Genomic DNA, 13,268 nt, shown 5'->3' with positions numbered 1-13,268 from the left:
GCTCCTTGGCATTCTGAACCAAAAAATGATGTTGTAAATAAGAACTATTCAGTGTTAGGAAACTTTCATGTAGTTCCTCACCAACGGTTTTAGGCAACAGATACATAATTTGTGGTTTTCTTCCTATTTCAATCAAGCATCAGGTATAATTTTTTAAATCTTTAAAGCAATGCATATGTTAATTCAAACGCACCTTGGAAGATTAGGAAGAAAATAAAAGCACTTGGCCTTTAAATCTTCAGAAGAGGATTTAATGACAGGTTCAGCCTGTTTAATGACAGGCCCAGCACCACACCCCTGTTTTATTATGTTTCATTATTATTGTATAAATTTCCTTTATTACTCATGACGAATAAAAATCAAATACTTGCTGAGGTGGGTTTAAATAGGTAAGAGTGCAAACAAAAATAAACTGTCCAAATATCATGAAACTGGAATCTCAGATTCTTAAAATGTATATTTTAAGTATCTTACATGTACCAGGTTGCCACTGTCAATCTCAGAGTAGTTTTTTTTTTTTTTTTGGTTTTTTTTTTATGATTGTATCCATAACTCAAAGACGAAAAGAATAAAAACCAAATTCAAGACAGGATTCTCAGAATTTTTCACTGAAACTGATTTTTGACTGACTCAAATAGAAAGACACACCCAAAAGAAAATTGCTAAGGTTGATGCAAGATGTGAAACTATGAAGTTCAAGTACTGCCTGGGGATGAATTTAACCTGCATGACAGGTGCAGAGCTGTCACTTTCAGACATCTTAAGAAAGAGTTATTTTAAATGTCTTTCTCTCAGCTATTTGATTCCACAGGGAGCGACTAACGTTTCCAGCGTGAAACCAGGGAGCCCGAGGTTGAAGGAATGAAAATCCTCTACTCCGCCTGCTGGAAGGAGGGGCTGAATACACTGATTCAACGTTTCCAAAAACTTAGCCAAGGCTTCGCTGGACACCGGGAGAGCGGCGCAGTGGCCTCTGCCCTCCCGGAGTCTGGCGCATGCGTCCCAGCATGGTCTGGGCTGGCTCCCCCCGCCCCTACTTCGTCATCTGGAGCGTCATCCGCGGGTCCGTCCTCCCCGCCGGCACAGTGGGACGCTAGCGAGCCGGCTGGCGGGACAGCGGGCGGAGCCTAAGGGGGTGGGGAGAGGCCAGCCGGGCCGCCCAGCTGGAAACCGTTTCATTCCTGGCCGGCTCTCCTCTTTGCCAGAGCGAAGCTCCGCAGTGAGTCAGGACGCTACAACGCGCCCGCACTCTGCAGCCGGAGCGGCTTTGCGCTCAGCTGCGGCCGCACCAGCCGCCTTTCCTGGGAACGAGCCGCGAGCATCCGCTGATTCGCGGGCACCGGGAAAAGCCCGGCTTCACGACCGGCCGCTTGGCCATCTCACGCGCCCGCGAGGCACAGAAGAACCGCGAAAGGGGACTGACGCTGAGCTGAGCTCTTCTGCGGGGGAGAGAGACGCCCCGGAGAGGAGGGGAGGGAGGGAGCAGTGTCGCGAAGCTCAAGGCCAGCGGTGGATCATCCCGGCCAGTTGGCGTCTGGGGGCTGCGAAATGCGGGAGGAGGACAAGGGCCTGATCGGTGGTAGCGACGGTGATGCGGGCCTGGCCAGCGCCGCGGCGCGGGGGCAAGTGGAAATCGTGCGGCAGCTCCTGGAAGCCGGTGCGGATCCCAACAGAGTCAACTGCTTCGGGAGGCGCCCGATCCAGGTAGCTGGGGCCCCGGGGCCTCGCCGGCAGGGGGCGCACGAATGAGGGAGAGTGGCCTCCGTGGGACGCGTCAGGGACCTAGGTCTCCACTGTGTCTCTCAAGAAAGGGAATGAAAACCCCCCTGCTTCAGTTTGGTATTCTTTTTAATGGTGGAAAAAATATCAATATTTTTTTCTCCCTTCTCATGATCGGAGATGAAAGGTATAGATTCAAATAGGGAGGGAAGGGCAAAGGGAACGTTTATTTGGGGAGAACTGCTTTGTATGTCTTTCAGCGATAGAGATAAATTATAGGTTACACATGCTGGATTGGATTTAAGGAATCATGCAAAAATCATATAACGGGAAAAAAATGCACCGTGAACTTTTAAGCTGCGATGTGAAATTCTTTGTATTCTTTCTTTATGGAGGCGAACTAAATACAAAGGACCCAGAACAGGATTCTTCAACCACAGCACTTAATTCCTTTTATGTTAGCAGTGTCTCTTGAGTGTTACATAAGAAAAATGCTTCTATGGATTTGTACTGTTTAATCATCATACTGAATATTTGGATTACAAAATCATTCCCGCAGCAACTGTCAGGTCCCTTTTAAATGGAAGAGTCTTCATAAATAATTAGCTTCTTCACTGTTAAAATGTGTTTATTCAATATGTTTAACTATTAATACCGTTTTAATTAGCACTGATATATTTTTAAGTCTTTTAAAATCTAAGGTAATGTTTTTGTGCTATACTGTTGACTATTATGGTCATATTTATATAGTATATATTATAATAGTATTCACCTCACATCACCTTCCAGAACCAAGCTTTTATTAAGGAAACTTGTTAATAGTGTAGATTTTAAAGAAAAAAATGTGTTATTCCTTTCGAATTCTTAGAAAAGTGTTAGAAATAAGGGATAGTTTAAAGCGATGAAAATATGGTAAAGTAGTTCTTAAAGACTTAAAATTATATTAATAATGTAAAGAGAGGTTTTATTTATAGTTTTAACTTACCATTTCCTGAGATATTAAGAACCACTTTTTTCTCTCTTCTCTACATGTGAAGTAGCCTTTATATCACTAGTAGAAATGAGAACATATGGTTTTAAAGGCAGAAATGGATGTGTCTAATGTTCATGAAACTATATATATATATATATATATATATATATATATATATATATTACTTTTCAATTGCATGGTACATTGTATTTTTATTTTTCAATTACAGTTGACATTCAGTATTATTTTGTATTAGTTTCAAGCATGGTACATTTTAATACACAAAGTCACAAGAACAAATAACTCCATTTTGGACATTTAGTTATCAAAAATTGTTGTATTGTTAAAATAAGAAAGTAAATGCTTGTATAATGTACATGTATACAAATGGATGCTTATAGGATTACTGCTCAAAACATCCTTTTTCTAAGTTATGCATTGTTCTGATTCAACTGCTAACACATAAGCTCTTTTTTGTTTTTTCAAGTCAAGTTGTTGTTCTTTCAATCTTAGTTGTGGAGGGTGCTGTTCAGCTTCAAGTTGTTGTCATTTCAGTCTTAGTTGTAGAGGGCGCAGCTCAGCTCCAGGTCCAGCTGCCATTGCTAGTTGCAGGGGGAGCAGCCCACCATCCCATGCAGGAGTCGAACCTGCAACCTTGTGGTTGAGAGTCCACTGGCCCATGTGGGAATCCAACCGGCAGCCTTCGGAGTTAGGAGCATGGGAGCTCCAACTGTCTGAGCCACCGGGCCAGCCCAAGCTCTTTCTATATAGCAAAATATTTACTATTTAACATTATAAAATCCTAGCACATTATAAAATCCTATGCAATGTAAATATAGTGTTTATTTTACGTTACATTTTCACCCTTTAAACTTTAGCACTTCTCTATAACATTTACTTAAATACTTTAAATGGTGAATCAGTTATTAAAAACAAATCATTTGCTTTCATCATCTTATAAAACGACTATTTACTTTTGCCCTTTATCCCAATTTTGGGTCAAATTGTCAGACTGTATTCTATTTATGAATACAGACATACTCATATATAACTGAAAAGCAAAAGCTTTCCACAGGGGATTTACTACGACAGCTAAACAAAGTAAGCCTTATTTTAAATTTAGTTGTTTCTTGTTTTCTCCCCTAAAGCATATATGACTGTCTAATATTTTTAGACCCAGATTATGGTGGTGGGGCAGGGCAAAGGAAATAATTTAAGACTTTAAAAGCCTTTAAACTTTGCCTATCAATCATTTAACAAAATAGATTCCCATGTTAAAATGGAAATTAAATTTTTCCTTTTTCTCACGATGATGACAAGCACTGTATCATCAGCTCTTTCTTGTCTCAGCATGTTTAGAGAATAAAATGGAACTCTATTAGTAAAGAGCATAGCCGGGGCAAATGGGGGACTAGGGAGGAGGATATTGCGTAAGCAAATGACGCTTACCCAGACTCCTGAGGCTTGTGAGCCCGCGCCTCTGCGTTAGTTGGATACTTCAGGAACAGGTATTTCTTTGAAATGGCTCTACCTCTCCCTGCCCAGGCTTGCATCTTGCTGTCCCCTCGCCCTGACCGCTCTGCTCTCCCCCGCAGGTCATGATGATAGGCAGCGCCCGCGTGGCCGAGCTGCTGCTGCTCCACGGCGCGGACCCCAACTGCGCAGACCCCACCACCCTCGCGCGACCGGTGCACGACGCCGCCTGGGAGGGCTTTCTGGACACGCTGGTGGTGCTACACCGAGCGGGGGCGCGGCTGGATGTGCGCGATGCCTGGGGCCGCCTGCCGGTGGACCTAGCGGAGCAGAGGGGCCACCGTGATATTGCCCGGTACCTGCGCGCTGCTGCGGGAGACTGATGGCGGGTGCACCCAGCCGCCCACAACGACTTTTCTCCCTAGTTCCCCACCCCCAACTCGGTTCAATGAAGGCTGCAAACGTGGAGCGGCGGAAAGCCGAAAAGCCATTTTGGGCGACTCGACTCCTCAAGCGGAAGAAGGGGCACACCGGAAATAAATTTTTTTTCTGGATCCCACCCTTGACACTCACCGTGAAGCCAAACGCAGAGAGGTGGAGCAAGTGGATTTCAGCGAGATTTTGGAGCGGAATGTTTAGTTCCCGGGTGTTGTTTACTTTGCAGGGTTTTCTGTCAAAAAAAAAAAAAGTGGCATTTTAAGCAATCCACAGAGGACCCCTGGTGCCTGTGGATCTTCACACAGATCACACAGATGATGGGGGGCGGAGTGGGAGGCGGCGGTGACTGGCACCGGTGGGAGGTAGGTGAGACGGTTTACCCACTGGTCTTGAAGGAGCCTCGCGTAAGCCCCCACCCGCTTCGGGCGTTAGGCCCTGGGGGCTACGAGGGAAAACCTGAAGACTGAGGACCAGATGACGAGGATGACTGTGGAAGTGGGTGTCAGGCACCCAACGCATTACATGCTTTTTGGTGCTTGTGATACACAGCAAGTGACGTGCAAACCCCCATACACCCCGGAAGCCCTGGAGACTCGGCCCAGCCCCACAGGATAGTAGTTACGGGGAAGAGAGGACGCGGAGCCACCTCGAATTTGCCCGCACATTCTAACATCCTCAGGTCAAGCTGATGTAGGACAGCTCTCAGAAAGGGACAGGACCTTGTTTTTTGGTGATTCAGTCCAGGAGGGATTCCTGCGGTGTTCCCGATGTCCGTGAACGGAATGAAGTGGCGGATTGTAGCAACAGCAACTGTAGCGGTTAGCTGTAATGATTTGCTTCATCTATAATACGATGCGATACAGAAACACCCCTGTAAATTGCCACTTGAAAAGATGTTGTGATATTTTGTACCTCTGAGTTGTTCTTCAGCAACAATCTTACTTAATGGGGAAACTTTAAACTACAAAGTACCGGGTCCTTGATTACAAGGTGAGGAAGAATTACAGCTGTTACATGAAGCTATAGCGCAGTGCCAACGCCTAGATTACTTTCATTCTTAAACTATTTATTTCTTTGTTAAATTTTCTATTTCCTTTACTAGAGTGTCTCAGGGGATCAAGCTATGAAATATTTTTAGGAGACCAATGCACTTACCCAGTAAATTATCACGAGATATTTCCCAACGCGTTGCTGAAAGAATAGACTGCATATAAAACTTTAACATATATGATGATGGCTCGTGGAATGTCTTAATATCTGCTAAAGGTGCACTGCTTTGGAATTTAATTTCCAGTGTTGCTTGATTGATTACAACATTGAAACAACTAATACTTCACTGCTTTAATAAATAAAAGAAAACAATAGAGGTTGGACTCCAAGACCTGGGTAATTTGGCTTTAAAATGTGTGTTCGTGGATTTACCACTAACTCCTCTGAAATGTTAAAGACTCAAAGGGGCTCACATCTCTGATTGTTTGTAATAACTGTTAAGTGTTACCAAGAAAATTTATAAAAGCTGGTTACACATACATTGAAAGATTAATGTGTGTGTGTGTGTGTGTGTGTGTGTGTGTGTGTGTGAATGAGAGAAGAGCAGAGCAAACAGAAAAATTAGAAAGATTTTTAAGGGGTACCTTTGAGCTAAGTTTTAAAAATCTTTATTTCTCCATCAATTCTTTATTCCCCAAATAAATATATTACTGGGAAAGCATAGCTGAGAATCAGAGTAGATCTTATTGGGGAAAATATATAAGCAATTATTGACACATAACTTGTGCCAGGCATACTTTTAAATACATTTGCTCATTTAACACCTAAAATAAACCTGGGAGATAGGTATTATTCCCAGAAGAGGACAATGAGACAGAGAAATATCAAGGAACTTGTCAAAGGTCACAAGATATTCATTCCATGATTGTAAAATAAGTTTATCCAGCTCCAAAGCTTATGATTTGGCTTTATTTTGTTTTCACACTGCACCACCCTGTTCTCCAAAATGATTAATGATAAATATAAAGTCAGCTAAAAATTTATTTGAAGCAGAAACACTTTTTCTCCCTTGTAAGGTATCTCCCTAGTAAGTTCCTAGGATATGTTTTATTTCTATAGTATCTAATAAATCTGAAAAGATTCTTTTAAATCTATTTTTAAATAGCAACAATATGAAGAATGGCCTCCCCGAAAAAAGACTTAAAAACAACACTTTTGGAACAAAAATAATGGAATCCCCATTTTCAAATTAAGCCATAAGTACAGAAAATACAATTCTAGTTATCACTTAAGCACCCAGTCATTACTGACTACAAAAATAGTATTTTTAAAGCTTATGTTGCTTTATAATTACTAAGAAGCACTGATCATTTAAAATCTTCCATTTGATTATGAAATCCATCCTTCTGTCCTTTATTTTTTAAGTTCTAAGATACACAAATCTGCTAGTAGCATGAGGCTGCGTAATGAAAAATAATCCTTGAAATAAATATGAAACATGTTATTTCATTCCTAATTTAAAGAAATTATGGAATCTGATTTCAAGGGAAACTAAAACAAGAAACTGTGGTTGTGGATCTCCCAGACCATATTGCATTTTTTAAATATATATATACACTGTTAAATCTGTTCAAGTTTTCACTTTGAAGGACACATACAAACAAATGTAACTCTTATACAGAAGCCCTGCTTCTGGCTCCACTGTGGAATTACAGAAAAATATACATGTTAATTTCTGTATCTAAGTCTAAAATATTACCAAGGTTTCTACAAATCTTACTCCCTGTCCTTCATTTCAAGAAGATCTGGAAGTAAAATAAATTCAGAATTCAATAATTTATTCATTTGGCCTCATTTTCATATTTCCTTTTCAGCTGAGGGAATGGATGAAAAAACAAGGATGATTTACCATGAAAGCAAAATCTGTTAAAAATTTCCTGGGCTCTAATGTGTAAAATTAGTAATTGCAGATCTGAGGAATGAAACAGGTTCATAAGGAGAGCTCAGGATCTATAAAACTACAAAGAGCTTTAGGAAAGTGTGTACCTAGGAATGCTTTTATATTTTCTTTCTGTATGATGGTAAACACAGTATGGTATCCAGGACCAAATAATTTATCTTCTGAAGCTAGGTAACTGATCTTAAGCAAATAAACATAACTAGTTTAACTTACACTTACATTGAGATTCTACATTGCCCTTCCTTTGTGGGAAATGTTAAAAACAAACTACTCTGTGTTAATATGTAATAGTCAATAGGGATTTTTTTTAATCACCTCAATAATTAGCTTCAATTATTTCAAAAAACAAACATGTTTATTTTCCTTTTATGCTTTACTAGGGGCTGATTATTTTTATAATAGGCTATAATTTTTCCAATGTTCAAGACATTAGCACTCTACCAAAAGAAAAGCAAGTAAAAGTAGTTATCTGCAAAAATGACAGAAACCATCTGAAGAGGCACCCTTGTGGACTGCCTTCTGGAGCAAATGCAAAAGCCATTGTCACCTGAAGTACAAGAGGTCTGTTTTCATGTTTATGTCATTAGTGAATAATCAAATTCTGACATGCTTACTTGGTTTTCATTATTAACAAACAATTTAATGATTTTGTGAAAACTCAAAAAATAATTTTTAGGTTAGTGTAATTTCACAGTGTTCAATTACTAAGCTACAAACGGATAGATGGTAGAAGATAGATAGATAGATAGATAGATAGATGATAGATAGATAGATAATACTTAAGAGAACTTTAATTTTAAAAATTACCTGAAGAAGCAACAACAGTTGAATCACAACACTTTCAATCCTCTCCTGTTCTATTTATAACCCCAGGGAAGAAAAAGCAAAATGGAGGAAAGAGAAATTAAGACTTGATTGGAAGATAGAAGATCTGGGTTCCAGTATTGTTTTCTTCAACTAATTCAGTATGTGACTTACTAAGCAATGTAAGTTTGATTATACTCAGTTTCCTCATCTATAAAAAGTGGGAGTTGGACTCGATTACTTCTCAGTTCTCTACTATCACTAAAGTTTTACCCCTTATGAGTTTGTTGCACACATCACTGTAGTGGGCTCTAATATTTATTAGTAATAATTTTGCCATGGTATGAAGCAAAAAAAGACATATAGAGGAATGAAGAGGAGAGACACATTTTAAAATTCTGGAGCCCAAGAAGGGGAGGAAATCTTTATAAGCACCACCTCCACTAGTTAGTTGGAAAATTACAGACAAGTTTGTAGGAACTAGGACAGAAAATATGCTTTGCAAAATAAATACTTGAGTTTAATTTTAAGGCTTGTCTCACTTCTTACCTCTGACTTTTCCTTTTGCTTTTTGCATTTCTCTCACACCACTCAGAGTTACTAGAGGAATGTTTCTTAAAATGGGAAAAGCAAGTAGACCCAATAGTTTTGTAAAATAAGTGCTCTGAAAGAAAAAGTGATTTTTAAGTGAGCATATAACAAGGGATTCTGACTTAAATGGGGTTGGTGTAGGAGTTAGAATAAAAAGAAAGGGTTGAGGGTATTAGAAGGAATAGAAAGTGCAAAGGCAAGAGAATACTAAAATATGTCAAAGAAGTCATTAGAAAATGAGTAGCTCACTGTAAACAACTGTCCCAGATTTCACAGACCAGTTTCTAAGAGTGTGTAGCTTTTGGTTTGCTTCCATTGGGTTCTTTGAAATTTGAGGTGCTTAAATTTTGCTTGGGTGATACTAAGAACCAACTGGTCAAGGAAGAGTTCTGTGTTCCCCAAATATGTATGTGTCAGCCATTTCAAGAGATTGGAGAATGGGATAAAAAGAAAGCAACAAAAGGCATAGTAAAAGGAGCAGCATGGTGGTGTTTTGTGGAATATGGGTCAGTAGTTTAACAGAACTAATCAGACCAAAACAAACTGTATATGGTCCCCATGCTGATGGGATTTGTGAAATACTTCCAGGCCTAAAATAAGAGGAATCTGCTCATCCCCTACTTTTCTTGATTTTCTATAAAACCTTTCTCAAGTTCAGCTATTACAAATGGAATGACTTCTTTCTTGTCTATGGAATCCCCCACTCAGATTTTAATATCATTCCTCGCATAAGGAAAAAATGCTTTCTAGAAAGTCATGTTTATACATCATCTGTTTGTTAATTATGTAATAAAGGAAAATTTGCTTTGAAGCCAGTGCTGCTAATGAAGTAATACGTAACTGGTATGGATTACATGTTAAGCACAGTAATATAAACCAACATGTATGTCAGAACTGAGCACCCAACTCTGATTTAGTAATTTGAAGTTTGAAATAAACATAAACCAAAGATTTTGCTGGTTAAAAAAAACAATGGGAGATGTATGAAGATGATATGCTGATTATCTCACAGCATCTACATCAGACTGGAAGCTTACAAAGAAACCCCAAACACCTATTTATCCCCTTCCCACGCAGAAGCCCTTGGCATTAGACCTCCAGTAGATATATAGTCAGTGCTGGCACAGACACTACTATACAACAGTTAAAGTCAAAACTTGAAGACCAATTACAGTAATTAAACCATGCCTCATTTCCCTTTTATAGTTGGCCTCCTCCCAAAATTCATAATCTTCTAATTCGCTGTCCTCTCACTCGAATACTCTATATTATTTATGAGAGGACTGGTACTACTTCCTTTGAACCCTTTCTTATTTCACCTCTGGGTCTTCATTTCATTTTAAACAAACTCCCCTCTACCTTCTTACAATGTCACACATTTCTCCATCTCCTTGCCTTAGTTAAAACTGGGTCTCCCTGAGAATTCCACTTTCTTCTGCACTAGATACTAGTGACTGTGAATACAAGAGGGGGATTCAAAACCAGTAATGAGTGTCTGCTGTTTGGGTGGTTTTTCAATAGTCTCAAACCAAATATGTAAGGATTATCTACTGTTCTTCAGGTTTCACTCATGTCTTAGTATAAATAATTGTATTTTGGGTTTTTTTTTATCAGATTAAGCTGTAAATAATTTTAGTATGTTATTACATATTTTATAATATGTCTATAAGACACACATAGAAATATAAAACAGTAAACAATTTATTCTGTTCACAAACCCACAGATAGCTCAACAGATTATTGATGACACAAGGAGTTTTCTTCTGAAGGGTAAGTGTTAGAATTATTTATACCCCATGGTTCCTCATTCCATCTGTGGATTATGAGTTGCTGAGCTTTACCACCTTTCCTAGGGCACAGCAATATCCCTTATAGTCCCCTCTATCCCCTCCCAACATGCCACCTAGAGTTATAAACTATAATGTTGCCTAAAATATTTTGTCATCCTCTTGTACTCTCTAATCTCTAAACTGCCTTTGGTATTTAGTTATTGCATATGGATGTATTCCAGGATTGCAAGTGCTTTTTTATCTGTTTAAATACTATCACAAACAAAGTAATTTAATGTTATGCCCTTTTTGGGAAAAATAATATTTCATTTTACATTCCTCCCCGGATATTTATTATATCTGTACTATGATGGTGCTGTCCCCACCAGTCTTTTGAGACCAACATACAGGAAAGTTGTTTCAACTCTGGTTTCATATCAGAATCACCCCTAGAGATGTTCAAATATAGATTTGCTGACTAACTTCAGACCTTCAGAATTAGAATCTCAGGGTTTGGGGCCCCAGATTTCTGTAGTTGTTACTTTAAAATTCCTGTTCATGGTAACCTTTCAAACAGTGCAGGAAATAAACAGAATTAAGTAAAAAAATCCTGAAAGCTCCTTAAACCCCCCCACCCCATTCTCACTTCCCAGGGCTAACCACTGATTTTCAAAATTTTTAATTAGCCTTCCAGAAATATAGGTGCATATAATTGTAAACACCGCTCCCCTAAACATTTGGAAAACATAAATAGGATCATACTCTTCTGCAACTTGATTTCTTTGACTAGTAACAGATTATTACAACTTCTATTATCAGGACATATACATGCACTGCATTTTCTTATGGCTGTATAGTTTTGTATTTTATGAATGAACCTAAATTTTTTAAAACAAGTCTCCTTTCCATAAATATATAAATTGTTTCCTTTCTCCTTTCTTGCTCTTTTTTTCCTACTACATACGATGCTCCAAAGAACCTTTTTTGCATCCTTATATGAACTACCTATAGCAATTTATAGGAGTGAAATTACTAAAGCTAAGGGTAGTTCCCCCATCCCCACCCAACCCCTCTCTCAATCCCTCCCTCTCTCTTGCACACACAGTGGGCGTCTGCACATATGGGTGTCTGTATAAAATCTTTCTATACTATATGAGTGAATTATATATTGTGAATCAAAGGATATATATATATATATATATATATATATATATATACACCCACATGCATATATATTTCTTTCCATACATATACATGCACATTACATATAAAATATATGTCCATACATATATTTAGGTATATGTAGTTTGCATATTTATGAGTTATAGGAGTAGAATTGCTGAGACAAAGGGTACATATATGCACCACAATTGTAATAAGTACTGTATAGTTGCCTTCCAAAACAATAGTGGTTACAATAATGTGTAGGAGTGATTGTTTTCTGACAACTTTGCCAATGTTATCAGTACTTTTTATTTTTGCCACACCTATAGATATTGCTTTACTAATGAATAAAATTGAATATCTTTTCATATATTTTTTGACCACTTGACTATTTGTATATCCTCTACTATATAATGCCCATTACACTCTTTGCTCATTTTTTAACTGGGTTATCTTTTTACTCATTTATGTATTTATTTACATATTATAGAAGTTAATCTTTTGTCATATATGTTCAAATAATAGTTTTAAAATATTGCTTATGGTATCTTTTGCCTTATACCTTTGGAACTTTCAGTTTGAGCATGTGCAATGTTAGGGAAGTTTCTCATCGAGTTTTGAAAATCAGGAGATTCCTGAGAGAAAGCTAGTGTCCTTGTGGGGAGAGACGAACACAAGGTATATTAAGTACAGTGTCTTCTTCTATCTTTGCCTGTGGGATGAATTTGCTGATCCAAAATAGAAAATCATTTTCCTCAACTCAGAAACTCAGAGAGATCTACAGAGTCAGTTTTGTGTGTTTTTTAGCCAAAGGAAAAGAGCAAAGAAAAGCTCCAACATTCAGGGAAAATATGAAATTGGCCCACTAATAGTTCACTCCCTCTGGCCGTTAGTACAAGAGAAAGACCATAAGGCTTATAGTCCAAAGACCTTGATAATTCTAGTCCTGGCACTTGCTGGCCATAAAGTGTCCAAGATTTGAGCCCCTCTGGGCCTCAGTTTTGTCACCTGTAAAATAGGGGTAGCAATCCCAAATTCAAAGGGCCACTGTGAGGATCAAAATAAGTAATACAAGTGACAATGTATACACATAGTTCTTAATCATACATTTTTTGGAGAGCACACAACCAAAAGTCATTTGGAATTCCAAAAGTCTTTGGAATGCCACAAATTCGTTGTTTTGCTAAGATCATCTTCATAATTGTATTCTGCTGAGTCTAATATTAAAATTAGATAGAATTCCCCTGCATGCCACAACTAATAAAACCCAGGTGGTGGGAAGCAGGGGAAAACCAAGATGAAATTTAAGTTTAAATTTTAAAAATTATATTCATTGAACACAGAGCTTACTGTATAATGATCTTAATCCTCTCACTCAAATGGCATT

At 38.5% G+C, this 13,268-nt stretch overlaps 1 protein-coding gene and 1 long non-coding RNA gene across 12 annotated transcripts in view; one reads left to right on the top strand and one right to left on the bottom strand.

Annotated features, from left to right (window-relative positions):
- LOC109436481 (uncharacterized) overlaps nucleotides 1–13,268 on the bottom strand; it is a 59,824-nt gene that overhangs the window by 44,202 nt on the left and 2,354 nt on the right. For 8 of the 11 annotated variants that reach the window (XR_012495691.2, XR_012495694.2, XR_012495692.2 and 5 more), the window contains exons 3-5: nucleotides 4,739–5,445; nucleotides 4,142–4,485; nucleotides 2,705–2,770 (exon numbers count right to left, since the gene is read on the bottom strand). This is a non-coding gene — a long non-coding RNA (uncharacterized LOC109436481). Of the gene's footprint in view, nucleotides 1–2,704; nucleotides 2,771–2,934; nucleotides 3,456–4,141; nucleotides 4,486–4,738; nucleotides 5,446–13,268 lie in introns of those variants that run through there. The other 3 variants (XR_002136114.3, XR_012495697.2, XR_016019364.1) reach the window with 2 other exon arrangements.
- On the top strand, nucleotides 1,038–5,982 carry CDKN2B (cyclin dependent kinase inhibitor 2B). Its single transcript, XM_019715067.3, has 2 exons — nucleotides 1,038–1,704; nucleotides 4,288–5,982. Exons 1-2 carry the CDS (start codon nucleotides 1,549–1,551, stop codon nucleotides 4,546–4,548), a joined length of 417 nt encoding a protein of 138 aa, XP_019570626.2. The 5' UTR covers nucleotides 1,038–1,548; the 3' UTR covers nucleotides 4,549–5,982.

Source organism: Rhinolophus sinicus, chromosome 16, assembly GCF_057876585.1.
Source record: "Rhinolophus sinicus isolate RSI-liver-muscle chromosome 16, RSI-T2T, whole genome shotgun sequence".
NCBI lineage: Eukaryota > Metazoa > Chordata > Mammalia > Chiroptera > Rhinolophidae > Rhinolophus > Rhinolophus sinicus.
The sequence above is the reverse complement of the archived record's forward strand: the minus strand, read 5'-3'. Positions and strand labels throughout refer to the sequence as shown.